This window comes from Epinephelus lanceolatus, chromosome 18, assembly GCF_041903045.1.
Source record: "Epinephelus lanceolatus isolate andai-2023 chromosome 18, ASM4190304v1, whole genome shotgun sequence".
Lineage (NCBI taxonomy): Eukaryota > Metazoa > Chordata > Actinopteri > Perciformes > Serranidae > Epinephelus > Epinephelus lanceolatus.
In genome coordinates this window covers 24,546,283-24,564,544 of record NC_135751.1, presented here as the reverse complement: position 1 = coordinate 24,564,544, position 18,262 = coordinate 24,546,283, and the positions used below count along the sequence as shown (strand labels likewise).

The 18,262-nt window shown below is 42.5% G+C and overlaps 1 protein-coding gene across 1 annotated transcript in view; it reads right to left on the bottom strand.

The window, feature by feature from the left end:
* Positions 1 to 2,955: 2,955 nt before the first annotated feature.
* The window catches only part of adcy9b (adenylate cyclase 9b), a 49,969-nt gene continuing 34,662 nt past the window's right edge, over positions 2,956 to 18,262 (bottom strand). The window contains exons 2-10 of the mRNA XM_033645489.2: positions 16,501 to 16,667; positions 15,225 to 15,335; positions 14,218 to 14,474; positions 13,987 to 14,089; positions 13,181 to 13,389; positions 8,461 to 8,620; positions 8,051 to 8,193; positions 6,084 to 6,107; positions 2,956 to 5,908 (exon numbers count right to left, since the gene is read on the bottom strand). Of these exons, the coding sequence (XP_033501380.1) occupies positions 4,576 to 5,908; positions 6,084 to 6,107; positions 8,051 to 8,193; positions 8,461 to 8,620; positions 13,181 to 13,389; positions 13,987 to 14,089; positions 14,218 to 14,474; positions 15,225 to 15,335; positions 16,501 to 16,667 (2,507 nt within the window). The 3' untranslated portion in view covers positions 2,956 to 4,575. The remainder of the gene's footprint in view (positions 5,909 to 6,083; positions 6,108 to 8,050; positions 8,194 to 8,460; positions 8,621 to 13,180; positions 13,390 to 13,986; positions 14,090 to 14,217; positions 14,475 to 15,224; positions 15,336 to 16,500; positions 16,668 to 18,262) is intronic.

Genomic DNA, 18,262 nt, shown 5'->3' with positions numbered 1-18,262 from the left:
GCCTTACTGTCCTAGCATGTCATACTTATTGAGATCATAAAATTAGAGCATCCCCTCCAAAACACACACAACCACACAGTTTTACAAACACTCATACATTTTTTTTTTTACACACATGCAGGCAAACAGAACGCACAAGTATTATTCCAACATTGTTAAAATTACCCAGTTCTTTAGACTATTTAATACTCTAGTACATGCGCTTATATAAATAATAGAAAATGCTCAGGTACTATACAATATAAAGGCATACTGTACATAAAAAGTGAGCGTCTTGTGCAAATGTGTTTTAACAGTGAATACTATAAATGACCTTTTCTTGAATGTGCGTGACGCAACCTGCAAAATTAAAGAGGAGAGAAGATACACAAAGAAACTCAGAGAGATGGTCATAACACTCTTTGGCATCAAAATTCTCACAGTGTGCCATTCTGCTGGCTCAGAATGTCACTTACATCTCCATGAATCAAATCATTTCATGTGTTTGTAGAGAAATAAAAGGGAGAAAAATACAAGTGGCAATCACAACAATGAGTTGACGCCACTATCGTATTATTCGTGTTAGTCCCAAATACAATACTAATCAAAAAACAAAGTGTTGAGTTCATTTAAAAAAAACACATAATTCAACAGCTTATCAAAATTACTAAGAAGGAAAGAAAAGAAATGTATCTTATATGCTTAATCTAATGACCTCTATTAAGCACTTAACCATGGACAATAACAATTATTCTAAGCGTCCCTTTATTGTAGTATAACAAACACAAATTTTAGGTTGGTACAAGGGTTGTGTGCTCATAAGCATAAAGGTAATTTTCCCTTTCAAACCAAATTATTATTATTATTGCATTTTAATCAACCCAACTCCACCTGATCGATAGTTACAGTACACAACGGAAGGCCAAACAATACAAAAAAGGAATTCAAAAACTGTAATAAGGCCAATTAATGTTGAAAATGTTTGGTGTGATCACAATAAATAGTCAAGAAAAGGCACTGCTTAAATGTCATGACCTTAGAAAATCCTGTCAAAAGTAATTTAAGCTTTCTCCTGCTTACTCATAAGCTCAGAGAAATATTCGGTGTCTTAAGATATGAAAGCAACTCAACGCAGACAGTGAAAGAAAAGACAAGGAAAATCAAGTTCAGAGTTAAAAAGGCACAAGCTATCTTCACAAATTATTTAACTATTTGTGTAATGTTAAATGTGGCAGTCGGAATACATTATTTAATGATAAAAAAAAGGCAAATTGGTTTCTTGTTTTTCTGTAGTATTGGTCTGGTTTGATTTATTACTTAAAAGTACTGATTATGAAATGGTAATTTAAAAATATGAGGTTAAGGTGTTGTTAAGTAAAGGAGCAGTGTGTAGGATTTAGTGGCATCCAGCAATGAGGATGGCAGATTGCAACCAGCTGAAACTTTTCCCATGTGCCAAGCGTGAACTCCAAGTTAGGATTCCTTCAGGGTTCATAGTTCAGGAGGTTTGTATCGAAGAGCCGAATTATCTGCAGAGGTCTCTTCCTTTCTGAAACAAACAGACCAGGTGATTTAAACCAGTAGAAACATCGAATAAAGGAGTTTCACGCATGCTATGAGTAAGGGTTTCTCCGATGCTGGTTGGCCAACACATTCTCACTTCGACCTTGTCACACATCAACGTTTGGTCATGGACTTTCCACGTCCACATACGACGTGAAAGGTACCCTGGTTGCGTTTGTTGTTGACGTTCTGGGACACCGTGTCACCAAGTTCTGCCTGTTACATGCATTGACGTCTTTCAAAATACATTTCCGTTTTCAAAGGAAATTTAACGTTTATATACAGTCTCTTTCAAAGTAAAAGCACTACGTCAGAACAATGGTACACCGCGATTTGCCTTTTTTTTGTTTCCTTCAACAATAAACACACATGGTTGGATTTAGGCAACAAAAGCATGTGGTTAGGGTTAGGGAAAAACTTTATAATCTTTCGGGACAAGAACACCGCTCTCTTGGGTGAAAGTCTGTGTTTGTTGGACCCATCCACCACCAATCCCGCCTGCCCCAGTCAGACTTTCGTCGCATCAACTTTCATCCTTGTCCTGCCGCGTTGCCCCCGATGCCACCAGAAAACGTTAAACTATAATGGCAACCTTCCGTGTATCATGCCAACATCAAAGAATGCCCTTTTTTGTTGGTTTCTGACACTTCAAGTCACTACCCAAGTGCTGGATTTCGACGACTTCGGAGTGAGACCGCATTCGGTTGGCTCAACCCAAACAGGCCGCTAGCCCAGCACCTGCTAGTATGTGCTCACCTTTTTTGTCTGACAACTTAAAATCCAGATGTTCAGAGGGTTTTTACTGGTAGCCGAACTATCTGAGGAGCTCTCTTCCTCTAAAAAACAAACGGACCAGATGATTAAAATCACTAAAAACACTGAATAAAGCAGTTTCACTTTACAAATCCGTCTTTCTCTGATGCTGCTTGGCTTGGTGCAAGCGTGTGGCTAGCCCAGCACCTGCAATGGTGTGGTCATCTTTTTTCTTTGATAACTTAAGATCCAGCTGTTTTGGAGGTTTTTACCTAGAGCCGAATTATCCGCAGAGGTCTCTTCCTCTCCAAAACAAACGGACCAGGTAATTAAAACCGGTAAAAACACTGAATAAAGCAGTTTCATGTTAAAAATCAGTGTTTTTCAGATGCTGTTTGGCTCATCACAGAGGGGCTGCTAACTAAAGTGGCCAACGCGAAAAGGCAAATGGCCCTATCTACACCCAGTGTTTGGTTTGTCTAGTCTGGGCTACTGTAGAAACATGGCGGTGCAACATGGCAATCCCTTAGGACAAGGACCCGCTTCCTATGTAGATATAAACAGCTCATTCTAAGGATTTGACACTTAGTATATTACATTCCATTCGCACTGGACCTTTAAACTGAAGACACTGAAGTGGATTTATGGTAAAACTTTTTTTTTTTTTTGCCTCTGAGCACACAAGCCTTTTTTGCTAAGAAACAGTGACAGAGAGAAAATGTAAGAGCAACAGAAATGTACAGTTTAATCAGTTTGATTTCCTTAGTGATCTGACGTAAGAGCATGAAATCAATGGAGTCAAAAAGAAAGCGTAAAAAACACCTAGGGAATACCACGGAATACGTTTGTTACACTGCCTTTTGCATTTACAGTGTTATTACATTAAGTTTCATGCCATTGAAAGTATAAAGCAGTGAACGCATCCAGCTGTGTCCGCCTAATATTGTCCTTCAAATCATAGAAGTTAGAGAGGGGAGCTTCACATGAACAAGTTCAAGTTTTGTGCAACAATAAATACAATAAAACACATTTTTGATTTGTGACATTCCACTTTGATTATCCATGTCTTAAAAGCACTATCAACTAACACACAGTGTAATCCACAGCAAAACCTAGGCAGTTGTATTCTCTAATCGCGCTAAAGTCAAGACACTCTACAGGTACAGCAGTGCCTCGTCGGATCCATCGAAATACTCATCAACACTTAACACAGCTTGGGTTCCCTTAAGAGCCTGGATCATAGGGGAGGGCAATAACACTAGTAACGGTTAACCTCATCTACGATGCTGTTGCTGCAAGCGGGCTGATTAAATGTAGCTGAGACCGTCATGCCTCAGTATTGAGGCAATGCAAAGGGCCAGAGGAGAAAGCTGCCACATCAGCAACCAGGATTTTTTTTTTTCATTTTGCGACTGCGTTCCTAAACTGTTTGTCATCATCCTGCAGTTTCACCAAGTCAGTCGAGTAATTCATAAGGGACGTCTCCTCATTAAACCCTGCATGATTTTGTTACTACACACACACACTGAATGCAAATACACTCACACGACATGCAGCTCAGTCCTGTCTGCCCTTAGCCTGTATTGATTAGTTGCTGCTGCTGTGCCTTTCATGAAGAGTTTTCTGCTTCTCATGAAGAACAGGCTCCGCAGCCGTCTAGTGCAGATTTTGAGTGATATTTTATTTCCCTTCACTTGTTGTAGCACTTTCTGTATGTAAGGTGAGCTCGTCTTCGATAAAGGCAAAATATCATAGCAAAGCATAGTTTACAAAGTAAAGTTATAACAAAAGCAAAGCAGTTTTTTCTTCCAAAAAGTTTGCTTATTTACAGTTTTCCCTTTATGTTGTTCTTCCCTTACTCAAAAAGGCTTAGTCTACACATTATTCTACTCTAAAGGCACTTAAAAGACATATGAAAGAAATAATTAAGATTAAAGGTGTACGGATAATCAAGTAAGTTAATGGGAGACGATGGGATCTGTAGCAGGCAAGAGAAGGTTCAGAGTCAGCCCTCAACATCTTCCCATTTCCTTTGTGCGTTCCTGCCTGATGCTCACTTTGCGGTGCACCCTGCACCCTCCACTGATAATATCAGCCAATCAGATTTACACTCAAAACAACCAGCTGCCTGGCTGATGCAGAGAAGAGGCCAGTGGGTCTTTCTCTCTGGTTCTACCCAGGGTAGGACCAAATGTACAGCAATTCTACAAATGCCAACCGGCAGGAACAAGAGCTTAAAGGGTCGAGCATTTATGATTAAAGCGCCATTGTAGCAAACTCTTAAAGTCTGGTGAACTCTCCGACGTTACTGACACAATCATCATCGCATTTGTCCTTCTTGGTATCTTTCTGGGATGTGTTTTGCTGGACAGAGGATGAGATGATGAGCGGTTTGTTATTTGCAGACGGAGGAGGTCCTTCTAGGTTGGTAACGGGTATAGATGTCATGCCACCATGAGACGTAGATCGTCTGGCATGGGAGGTCCCGGTCGAGGGACGTCTGTCACGGCTGTCCGCTTCTCTCCCATGGCTGAGCCCTGTGGTAGAAGAGGCACCAGCGCTGGCACTGGGTACCATAGTATTGGTACTGCTTGCAGTTATGCCGGTTGTGGGCACCATGCTGGCGATTTCATCAGTGGGCGAGCGCCCAATGCTACCATCCACCTGTGCCCGGATCTCTGGTGAGACTGAGAGTTGGTACTGCGGCACAGGGCCACTGTCACTGCTCTTCGGGTAAAGGAAGGTCTTCATCTGACCTTTGCCTTTGACGTTAACTGTGCCACGGTAATCAAACTCATAATCCATGCCACTGAGCACACAATAGCTCTCCTCGCTGACCTGGACGCGACACTCCACACCCGTAGTATCCATGCGGCTGGCGATGTTGACTGTGTCGCCCCAGATATCGTAGAGAAGCTTCGTGGTGCCAATCACCCCCGCTGTTAGAGGCCCGTGATTGAATCCAATGCGAAGCTTGAAGCCGAAGCCCAGCATGTTCTTGTTGAAGTCATCTACCACGCGCATCATTTCAAGGGCGAATTCGAAAAGAGCGCGGAGGTGGGCGTGAGGGTGTGCCGCATCTGCACACTGCTGCGCGTTGAGTCCTGACGCCGCCATGTATGTGGCACCGATGGTCTTGATCTTTTCCATATTGGAGAAGGCAGGCTTCCGTAACAGCTCGTCAAAGTCTCCGATTAGCTCGTTAAGGACACGATAGCACTCTTTGCCTCCCTCGTAGCTTTCCTCATAAAACTCACTAAAGTTAACAATACTGGCAAATATGACGCCCACGTTATCATGGTTCTTGGAGTAGCTCTGGGTGACCTTCAGCTGCTCGGCCACGTGGATGGGGATGATATTGCGAAGGAGCCAGTCGGCCTGGTCCCTCATGTTCTGGATCTTGATGCGGTGTTGATCCGCCTCCACGTTGCCGTGGTAATGCAGGCGGTAACTGACCTCGAATTCACGGTTGAGGAACCAGATCAGGAGAAGGACCAGGAAAAAGGCCACGCAGGCCTCAGGGCCCAGCAGGTCCTGTGGGTCTGGGTCCGCTGGGCTGTCGGATATGACGATGGAGCTGTTGCTGTTGGTGTTATTGCTCCAGCCATCTGACCTGGTGGAGAGAGAGAAATGCTTTTGGCATAACTTCATCGAAATTTCAACTCTGCACCATGCAGGCAAAACACAAGAATGATTCCCAGAAACTGCCTACCAACAATAAGTAAACTGGTTGATGAGCAGGTGCAAACTGTGACACTAACAAAGCTGACAATAATCATTGCACTTACCAGAAAAACAGCTTCTTAGCAACACTGGAAAAGACGAAACACAAATAACACTTGATTAATGCATCAAGTGCATGTAGAAATCCAGCACTAGTCAATCTACACTGTCTGTTATGTTAATGTTTTGTCCTTTCTCCCTCAAAAATGGTTAATTTAAAGAGATAATAACAGAGTAAGTCAGACAACATACGTGTTATGAACATTTGAAATAACTTTGGCTACAAAAGAGGAATTAAGTGATTAAAACTTCCATTTAGTTGATCTCCCTGCAGTGTCTCATGACAGGGGAGAATACCATTGTTACCATTTATCCCCTAAAACACCATTCAAATTTTGTTTCCAGTCCAGAAAAGCAGAAGTGACTCGATCATTATTGAACACAACTATGCAATGGGGCTCAAAATATTTTTGACAGCCATTTTTCTTTGGGGCCTCTACAATCTACTCAGTGGTCAGACTGAATAAGTTTGAACTGTCTGTCCATAGTATGTTCATCTGATATTCCCTGATACAATTCCAATAGTGCTAACCCTAGACTAACCTCCTTTTTCTCTTATAAAGTTTGAAATATAGCTTTGCTAAAGCAACACGCCTGTTTCCAGCTTGTTAGAGGCGTAACTTTGACAGTGAAACAGGAACTTGTTGAGCTTCCAGTTTCTTTCACCAGTGAGTGGTGATTTCTTCTATTCTCATTGATCTGTTACTCAGTGGTATCTTTGTCTTTTTCTGCCCTTTCAGGTGTCAGTCTGGTTGAAGAGTTGTACAGTGTTTTGTTCTTCATGTAAAAACATGGACGGATTATGAGACAACGAGGCCCTAGGCACATCTACGCAAAGGGCCCCAGCATATCTCCTATAGACTTTGTGGTGGTTTTGAATCCCTTTGCAGTCTGTGTGCATCTTTTTGTGGATTTGTGCCTCATTTTAGTCATTTTTTGAGTTCTTGTGGTTGTTTAATGTCTCTTGGAGGTAATCTTCTGTCTTTTTTTGGGTCATTTTGTGTCTCCTTGTCATTTTTTTGTGTCTTTTTGTGGACATTTTGTCTCTCTGATGACTTTTTTTGTTCCTTTGAGATAGGTTTACCTCTCTCTGATGTAGATTTCAGTACATTTTGTGTTGCTTTATAGTCATTTTTTGAGTCCTGGTAGTTATTTTGTGTCTCTTGGAGGTAATCTTCTGTCTTTTTTGGTCATTTTGTGTCTCCTTGTCATTGTTTTGTGTCTTTTTGTGGACATTTTGTCTCTCTGATGACTTTTTTTGTTCCTTTGAGATAGGTTTACCTCTCTCTGATGTAGATTTCAGTACATTTTGTGTTGCTTTATAGTCATTTTTTGAGTCCTGGTAGTTATTTTGTGTCTCTTGGAGGTAATCTTCTGTCTTTTTTGGTCATTTTGTGTCTCCTTGTCATTGTTTTGTGTCTTTTTGTGGACATTTTGTCTCTCTGACAACTTTTTTTGTTCCTTTGAGATAAGTTTATGTCTCTTTGAGGTAATTTTCGGAACATTTTGTGTTGCTTTGAAGTTATTTTTTGTCTTATTGTGGTTGTTTTGCCTGTTTTATAATTATTTTGTGTCTCCTTGCTGTTCTTTTCCAACTTTCTGTGGCCTTTTTGTGTCTCATTGTTGTCATTCTAAGTCTCTTCCTGGTCAGTATGTGTTAATTTGAGTGATATTTTGCAGGGTGAAGGCCCCCTAACGCATTGACCCCCTGGTCCTCTGCCTGGTAGGCCCCTTCAGTAATCCATCCATGAGTACAAAACATTACATTTTTTGAAAATCCTTTACTCAAAATAACACATATTGTTTCAAATCAAGCTTTTGAGGCTGGCAATTCCACATATATATGCTCTTTTCTTGAAATTTCAATGAGCAAGCTGTCACATAATCATCACACTATTGTTGAACACAGTTAAATTATACCACATTTTTCAAATCTATTATTTCCTTTCATTGTCCCTTCATCATACCATACCTGCAGGGGGAGCTGAAGAGCAGGACAAGCATTGCTAGTCCCACCAAAGTCGCTAGAAGTGAGCGCATCCAGTAGCTGAGTTGGCAGAAGTTACAGTACTGAATGATAGCTATGATGACAGCACAGCAGATGAACATGGTGAACTGGGGAGAATACGGGGCACAGAATCATTAGTCAAAAGAGCCCATAAGATTATCACATAAATTCCACTGATTGCAGGCAACACATTGTGCGACTGAAAGACATATGCTGAATATAATCAAGTCAGATATGGATATTTTATGAGCATGGTAGGCTTACAGGTGAGGTAGAGAGATAAATCTGCTATGAAGTCAGCAATCAAATCAAAGCTTTCAACACCCACATGATCCATTTCTAAAAGTAGGAAAAATATGAAACTTAAAATCCACCTGGATGGAGAGTTGCATGTCACAGGAGACATGGGAGAAGACGGCCACAGTGGGCAGCGACACCAGGACAGCTCCTAAAAAGTGACGCGCCACCCAGCCTGAGATCGCTCTCATCAGCATCCGAGTGCAATTCAGCACACTGTCCAGGTAGAAAGCCATACTGAAGAGGAAAACAGACAACTGTTATTGATATACAGATTATTATGATGTAGAGATAACAGTCATAAAGTGTTTATCTGATACTTAAGTGTCTTATCTGAACCCAGCCTGATCCCAACATGAATAATAAACTCAAGTGGGTGTATCTAAATAATATAAATGTACACCCACCGGCCACTTTATTAGGTACACCTGTTCAACTGCTCATTAACGCAACTAGCTAATCAGCCAATCACATGTCAGCAGCTCAATGCATTTAGGCATGTAGACCTAAGTGAAGATGGCCTGCTGAAGTTCAAACTGAGCATCAGAATGGGGAGGATGGGCTACAGCAGCAGAAGACCACACCAGGTGCCACTCCTGTCAGCTAACAACAGGAAGCTGAGGCTACAGTTCACACAGGCTCACCAAAACTGGACAATAGAAGATTGGAAAAATGTTGCCTGGTCTGATGAGTCTCAATTCCTGCTGTGACATTCAGATGGTAGGGACAGAATTTGGTGTTAACAACATGAAAGCATGGATCCATCCTGCCTTGTATCAACGGTTCAGGCTGCTGGTGGTGGTGTAATGGTGTGGGGGATATTTTCTTGGCACACTTTGGGCCCCTTAGTACCAACTGAGCATGGTTTAAACACCACAGCCTACCTGAGTATTGTTGCTGAGCGTGTCCATCCCTTTATGACCACAGTGTACCATCTCCTGATGGCTACTTCCAGCAGGATAACGCACCATGTCACAAAGCTCAAATCATCTCAAACATGACAATGAGTTCACTGTACTCCAATGGCCTCCACAGTCACCAGATCTCAATCCAATAGAGCACCTTTGGGATGTGGTGGAACGGCAGATTCACATCATGGATGTGCAGCCGACCTTGTGCAGCACCTTGTTGAATCTATGCCACAAAGAATTAACGCAGTTCTGAAGGCAAACGGGGTCCAACCTGGTGCTAGCAAGGTGTACCCAATGAAGTTGCCTGTGAGTCTATATACAGTACAGGCCAAAAGTTTGGACACACCTTCTCATTCAATGCGTTTTCTTTATTTTCATGACTATTTACATTGTAGATTCTCACTGAAGGCATCAAAACTATGAATGAACACATGTGGAGTTATGTACTTAACAAAAAAAGGTGAAATAACTGAAAACATGTTTTATATTCTACTTTCTTCAAAATAGCCACCCTTTGCTCTGATTACTGCTTTGCACACTCTTGGCATTCTCTCCATGAGCTTCAAGAGGTAGTCACCTGAAATGGTTTTCCAACAGTCTTGAAGGAGTTCCCAGAGGTGTTTAGCACTTGTTGGCCCCTTTGCCTTCACTCTGCAGTCCAGCTCACCCCAAACTATCTCGATTAGGTTCAGGTCCAGTGACTGTGGAGGCCAGGTCATCTGCCGCAGCACTCCATCACTCTCCTTCTTGGTCAAATAGCCCTTACACAGCCTGGAGGTGTGTTTGGGATCATTGTCCTGTTGAAAAATAAATGATCGTCCAACTAAACGCAAACCGGATGGGATGGCATGTCGCTGCAGGATGCTGTGGTAGCCATGCTGGTTCAGTGTGCCTTCAATTTTGAATAAATCCCCAACAGTGTCACCAGCAAAACACCCCCACACCATCACACCTCCTCCTCCATGCTTCACAGTGGGAACCAGGCATGTGGAATCCATCCGTTCACCTTTTCTGCGTCTCACAAAGACACGGTGGTTGGAACCAAAGAGCTCAAATTTGGACTCATCAGACCAAAGCATAGATTTCCACTGGTCTAATGTCCATTCCTTGTGTTTCTTGGCCCAAACAAATCTCTTCTGCTCGTTGCCTCTCCTTAGCAGTGGTTTCCTAGCAGCTATTTGACCATGAAGGCCTGATTCGCGCAGTCTCCTCTTAACAGTTGTTCTAGAGATGGGTCTGCTGCTAGAACTCTGTGTGGCATTCATCTGGTCTCTGATCTGAGCTGCTGTTAACTTGCCATTTCTGAGGCTGGTGACTCGGATGAACTTATCCTCAGAAGCAGAGGTGACTCTTGGTCTTCCTTTCCTGGGTCGGTCCTCATGTGTGCCAGTTTCGTTGTAGCGCTTGATGGTTTTTGCGACTCCACTTGGGGACACATTTAAAGTTTTTGCAATTTTCCGGACTGACTGACCTTCATTTCTTAAAGTAATGATGGCCACTCGGTTTTCTTTAGTTAGCTGATTGGTTCTTGCCATAATATGAATTTTAACAGTTGTCCAATAGGGCTGTCGGCTGTGTATTAACCTGACTTCTGCACAACACAACTGATGGTCCCAACCCCATTGATAAAGCAAGAAATTCCACTAATTAACCCTGATAAGGCACACCTGTGAAGTGGAAACCATTTCAGGTGACTACCTCTTGAAGCTCATGGAGAGAATGCCAAGAGTGTGCAAAGCAGTAATCAGAGCAAAGGGTGGCTATTTTGAAGAAACTAGAATATAAAACATGTTTTCAGTTATTTCACCTTTTTTTGTTAAGTACATAACTCCACATGTGTTCATTCATAGTTTTGATGCCTTCAGTGAGAATCTACAATGTAAATAGTCATGAAAATAAAGAAAACGCATTGAATGAGAAGGTGTGTCCAAACTTTTGGCCTGTACTGTATGTAAGAAAAAAAAAATCATCTGGGCTGTTTTTGCTCCAGAACCCTCATTCCTAATACTCCCTGGTTGCCAAGTAAGTGTCTGTGCCAACATCTCCCCCTTGTCCATTTTTCCCTCTCTCTGCTTTCCAACTGTCTCATTATATATCTGAATTATACTTACAGTATACTTACTTACACTTACAGTACTGCTCTTGTTTTTCTGTATTAACAACATTACTATGTTGTTAAATTGGAAAAAAATACTAGATTATTATCTTGTTAATTCAAACAATTAAGAGCTGATTTTCTTTCATGATGATTTTTCTCAGAATTCTGTGATAATAAACTTGTTAATTAAAAAAAACAGTGTTTTTTCTCAAGTGAATGCATCACGCTTCCGTACCAGTCTTCTCAAAGTAATGGACACTTTAGTGTGTGTTGTGCTGCACAAATCAGAGTGCAGTTTATCACAACTAAAGTATTAATGTTGACAAGTGGCCCTATTAGGAGCAGCTTGCTAAATGTTGAATGTGGAGTAAAGGGCCAATTTGTGTGTTGGGATTTTTCCTTTAAACAAAATTATTACCGTAACCTCTTCCACTCTGCGGGCATGCTGGCGTTCTCTTCTGTCTGTAAGAGGCTGTAGCGAGCTGAGTCTTAAAGCAAGAGTTAATATACTGGTGTCTTATGAAACTAGAATATGTAAGGAATTCATTGGTAGCAACCATGTCATGCTAGCTTGTCAGGAAGGGTTAAATAACGCTCAAATGGCATGGGCATTTTCACAGGGGGGTCTCTTGACCTCTCACTTCAAGATACCTGAATAAAATGGGTTCTGTGGATGCCCACAGGCCTCCACTATACAGATATGCCCACTTTATGCTAGTTGGATGCAGTTTGGGGCAAAAAACATGCAGTTTTTGCATGCAGTGTGTAGTTTTGCCTATTGTATTTGAATATTTCTGAACACTGGGTCCCTAAACAATGTTGGAGTTACATAAACTGGGTATGACTGGAAAGATAAGCCCATTTTGTTCATGTGTGATGCCATTTTATTGTAGTGAGACCATTTTTTGACACGGACATCACTGTAAAAACTGACCTATAGTGACCTCTAGGATGATCACAGCCTCGTGAAACTTTACAATGCTTACCTAGAAACCTCAGGCATCTGGAGGATGTATAGCTTTCGTAGGTTTATTCATGATAAGAGGGGTTTCTCAGCAGTTTCTAGAACAGCAGCGCTCGCCATCGAATTGCCGACAAATGCAATTCTTACAGAATTCACCAAATGTAGAAAGTTTTTGATACCAAACCACAGCATGGATTTTTCTGTGACGTTCCTCAGGGACTTAGTGTCTTAATATTGTATTTTTTTTTTGAGGGATTTTTGACCATTTTTACCAATTCTCAAGTGCTCAAAAGAGCTTAAATTTAGCACCAAACTTTGAAACAAATGGTATCAACCCAAAAAATTATTTATGCAACAATTTATGAGACATAATTAAGCATGAGAATGGCCATCATATACTTCCATTATAATGTTCTTAACCCTTATACGCTAAACTTTTAAAGTTTGAATAGGCACATAATCAAAAACAATTTTAATTACATATTTATGACTAGAACAACTTGATACACAGTACTGAGCTGCATCTCAAATTAATCTTCTGGTTCAGATGATGCAGACCACTTATATTTGGTATATACTGTAAACCTGCTATCTCCCCCTAAAGATACCCTGCCTCACATAAAAAAGACAAAAGCTGGTCTATGGTCGGGCGGGGTGGAGAAGAAGAGGCTAAATTAAAATGCTAACAAATTAAAACAGAAAAAAAACATTACTATCATGGCCATATGTAACAATAAACTCTGAACATGTGGGGGAGGTTTGCTGACATTGTCTGGCAGGCTGTCTCGTAGTTTAAGACCCATACTCTATCTTCACTATCTCACCGTATAGCTAACAGCAGAGCCACAGCCTCCAACAGGGCGGCTACAGCTGTCAGAACAAGCGCCGGTGTGGACAAACTCTGCTGGGTGACGAGCGGTCGAAGGAAACAGGCCAGCGAGAGAGCCAGAAACACTGAGCAGCACAGCAGCATGTCCAGGAAGGAACTGAACATTGGACTGGCGAAAGTCTGCACTGCTGCTTGGTTTTCCACCTGGGAGGGAGAGAGAGAAAGAGGGAAAAACAGACAAAAGCAAGCAGAAATAAAATCATCATCAAGTAAGTCCACTAAAATCTATCCTAATTCTCATGTCAATGCCTCCGACTCTAAACTACACGATGTAGCAACAGTTGCAGCCACCACAGTGAAGGTGCACTTCTGAGGTTACGCCAGCAGAGGACATCACACACTAACACAAAACTACTTTTAAGGTCCTGCAGTGATTTCTCTTTGCCGCAGTCTTGACCGGTCTGGTCATAATAACGCAGCAGCTAACAGGCTTCCCAGACAAGACGCAGACTCACAGAGAAACACAAACAGCCAGAAAGACACGCACAAACACGGGTAGACGCAAACAGGTGGAGAAAGCAGAGGTGGGATGACTGGCATCGCAAAAACACACTGTTTTTTTTTTCTGACAGTTGCAAAACTCCCAGCAACACTAAAGACGGCTACGGTAAGCTCATTATATTTTTAGATAATGTAAAGTATAAACAGACGCACACATGAGCACTCATTAAACACGCAGACATGCAGGCACCGTTATGTCATGCACGAAAAAAGCTCACACACACACACACACACACACACCTCCTCCTGGTTGCTTATCCGGTAAGCAGACTCCAGGCTCTTCTCCAGGAAGGTGAGGCTCAGCTTATTTATGGGAGGTCTGTAGAAATAGTCCTTCATGAGGCTGTCACAGGCACAGAGGAAATGCCGTGAGAGTTATATTCAGTTGGGATTTTGAGTGTTTCAATCAAGTATCTTAAAACGGACACTGACATCCTCATCAACTTTACATTATGATTAATTGTTACTAACCTGTCCTCTTTAATGACATCCACAAAGTGAGCGTCGCTCCTCTCCCTGAAGTTCTTGGAGCGTAGAGGGATGAGCGCCGAGTGGTCCATGCCCATGGCTCCTCCACTCCATGTCTTCTTCTCCTTCTCCTGCAGCATCTCGCACAGTGACGTCTGGCTGTTGTTCAGAGCCTCCAGCTGAGGACTGAGGAGGCCGTTCAGGGTCTTGGGGCTGCGCCCTGCAGAAACCGCTGGGGAGCACTTGAGATTTGAAGAGTCCTGGTGGAAAGGAGAGGGAGAGAAGACGTAGGACACACTGAATCTGAAAACAGTGTGCACCGGTTTGCTACGGTTTCTGGGTTGAATGACATGTTTCCTCAAAATGGTACGAACTGGTGGTGTGTTAGAGGTGTTGCTCGTTCAGCAGCGACGCATATATCCAAATCACAGTAGATCTTTACTTAGTGTGCATACATTTTTGTTTTAATTTCACACTTACTTCAGCAATGGTCCTTTTGAATCAAACTGAATTAAGCTGAGTAGAATAAACCCCACCATATTTAAAGGCAGAGCACTTGCAGAGCACGACAGGGTGTTCAACACACCACTGTTTCCATTTAAATGAACGTTTTCAGCCCTGAATTCTCAAAAAAGAAGCAGTGATAATGGATCTTTGCTTCGGAAACGGGTCAGTTGTGATATAAAGGGGTCCAAATATGAAATATAAAGCTAAAGAGTGCGCTACAGTCATAGCAATTTAAATGCATGTGTCTGTGGCACACTTTATCTGGGACTCATGGAGTTCTAATTCTTTGAACTATTTTTAAGTCCTTCCCTTTTGCTGCTGGGCCTGAGTAAATGAAACCAGAGTTGGATCACAATGCCTCAATATTTTAGGGAAACATAACATGAAACATTCTACAGTGAACATACACGATAATAGTGTCTGAGAAAAGTCAAATATTAATCATGTTAGATAACAAATTAAAAGTCTCAGTTGTTTGGTTCGGATGACAACAACAGGCTAACCTTGCTGCTGTTGGTCTTGCGGTCGTCATGGCAGCCATTGTGAACCGCTCCTTCCTCCAGAACCTGATCCTCCCCTGGTATGAGGGCCACACTGCAGGATATACAAGGAGACTGCAGGGAGGCAGCAGTTGGGGAGGATAGTGTGGAGGGAGGTGCAGCATATGGGGGCAGGAAAGTAAAGAAAAAAAAAAAAGAGAGGGAGAATGAACACATTGAGAGATACAGATCAAGGATGCGAGCAGAGAAAACATGAAAGGACGGCAGAGCTCGAGATCAAAACTCTTGCGGGATGACAAGATGACAAAACAAACATGCAGAAGCATCGCGGCAGCAAAAAGACAACACTTGTCATGGCTGTGACAAGCCTTACTATCATCTCACGTTTTTTTATTGGCTTATTATGATTTATTTCAGCGAGGACTTTGCTAACAAGAGCGGCAGCAGTCACTGAGAAACAGAGAAGGAGATGGAGAGTAAACAAGAGGCATACGGTCTACGCGGGCTCAAGGTCTTTATTTCCATCCCACTCATCCTCTTCAAACAGAATGGAAAGTGTGAGAGTGTGTGTGTGTGTGTGTGTGTGTGTGTGTGAGAGAAAGAGATTTGTGTGACAGCTGTGCTGCGCACTGTGCTATGAATGACCATGACATGAACATGAGCAAGGCACCGTTAAGTGTATAGGAGCCAGAGGTGGCACACACTGTGTACCTGCATGCTACGTTAAACATGCAAACCACACGTGCCCTGTAAATCCTTGACTTTAAGGTTTCGGCGAGTGTGATCCGTCAGCATGAGGCAGAGCGGTATTTGTGTGAGAGCCACGCAAGAGGATGAAAAGCTGAAAATGGAGGAGCATTCAGTCGAAGGCAGAAAGAATTGAGGAGGGCCTCCCATCGCCCTGCTTGAGCTCATTTCCATACCGAGAACCCCCCACTGATTCTCCTGCCTCCCATCATCCTCTCCCTACACTCCCCGCTTGCAGGGTGCAAGGTTACAGCTCCATTTTCTTTTTCATTTCCTCCACACATGACAAAAGCAAGCTCCTTGCATGCAAAAAAAAGAGAAAATATTTATTAAAGCTCCTGATACACCCACATACACAAAAGCGCACAGAGAGCAAAAAAAAAAAAATATGAGCATCAAAGAGGCTGTGGCAGAACATGCAGCTCAGTGTTCCTCCTCAGGCGATATTGATGTGCAATGATCCCAAAGATATACTTACTTCCTCAGCAACGTGGCTGATGTTTCATATCATTGTCTCAGAGAGCGTGCTCACCTTAGCACTTTCCGGAGGCAGGGTGCAGGCTGCCGGCGCTCCGTCAGGTGTGTGCACCCTGGAAGCGGGGCACCGAGGATCCTCAGGCCCCGCCAACCCCAACTGAGAGCAGCTACAGAGGGAGTGAGGCTCCACCTTCCTGCCAGAGATCAGGAAGGTCTTCAGGCCTAGAGAAACAAAAACGAAAAAGAGAGAGGAGGATGTCACTGGCAGATCAGTCCGTACTGTGAGATGAAACTGGAACAGGCCGGAGTTGGCTTTAGTCATCCCTGTGTGGTGGTTGTTTTAGGATTCAGCCGAGGCTCAGTACCCGGCAGGATGAATTCCCTCAGCGGATTACATTAACAGGTTCTCACATGAAAGCAGAATCAAGAGAGGGGGAAGCAGAGAATATCAATATCTCCCAGCTGAAAAAGCCAAGGTCACACATACGAGTCCTTGTTTCCACACACATAAAAACATACATACATAAAAAATGTGATGCATTTGTGCAGGGTTTTGTACGTTTTTTCTCTCATATAGAATCACAGATGAACCAGAGAGAAAGGGAGAGCACTAAGAGACACACACCATGATATGAACAGCCAGCACTTCTTTCCACAGATCCATTTCCTCCACTGTAATTTCTTTTACACCCTCCTCGCCACACCTGTTTCTCAGCTCCAACTCCGTAGCCTGAGGAAGAATTTCCATACTGGAGAGCTGAAATCCTCCCATATATCATTCTTAATCCACTTCCTCTGTAATGAGATAATTACTCTTTCATATATGTACCCCACAGGTGCATGTGCACGTGTATCTCCGTGCGGAGAAAATGCATGTGAGGTCCTGATGACCGTGAGACAGCAACAGTTTCAGACAGAACAGGCCAGGGCCAAATATTTGAACACCTGCGTCCTCCCACTTCTATCAACATGTTATCGTTTCCATCAGTCCTACAAGGTGTGTGTGTGTTTGTGCAACTTGTAGCTAAAGATTCAGCTCACAAAACTGACCACTCCACCCCAAAACTTTATATTTTGGTCATTTTCAAGTTATAAAGCTCAAATACACATAAGAAAAAGTAATTAATAGGCAATGACATCAGTAAACTGCTTTGGAAGTTCTTGTGCTCAGCCTGGAGGACTCTCTCCAGCCATGCTTCCTTCTGTTTGGTGTTAGTCGCACTCCTTCTGTTTCGTTGTCTGTCTTGTCCGGCGATGGCACTTCAGTTTAAAGGTTTAAGGTTTTTTTTTTATTTAACCATTCAAACAAGTAATGTACAAACATAACAAGGCAAATATCAAATAGTTATCATCAATATTTTTTTTTTTTTTTTCAGTCTAGAAAGTGTGCACATTTTCATTTCCTTCTCGAAACTATTCCACAAACTAACTCCTTTGGATATTTTTGTAAACATACAAATTCCTCTTAGTTCATACTGACTCACTCTAATTTGGAGCAACTTCTGTGTACAGTCTGGAAGCATCTTATTTTTTCACTGTGCGCATTAATTATGCAGTTTCAAAGTCCACCAAATCTCTAAATTCAAGAGCATGAGAGTTTGTGAATAATGTGTTGGTTCATCCATGATTCTTATCCAATTCTGATGACTTTCTTCAGTAGCTTAAAAATCAGATTTGTGACTGCTTATGAACACAAGCATGGGAGGACTGTGAGACAATGGGCCCCTTGGCCTGGATGCATAAAAGCCCCAGCACCCCCACTGCCAGCAGGTAGGCCTACAACATGCTGTTGTGTCTCCCCACAAAATTGAAGTCCT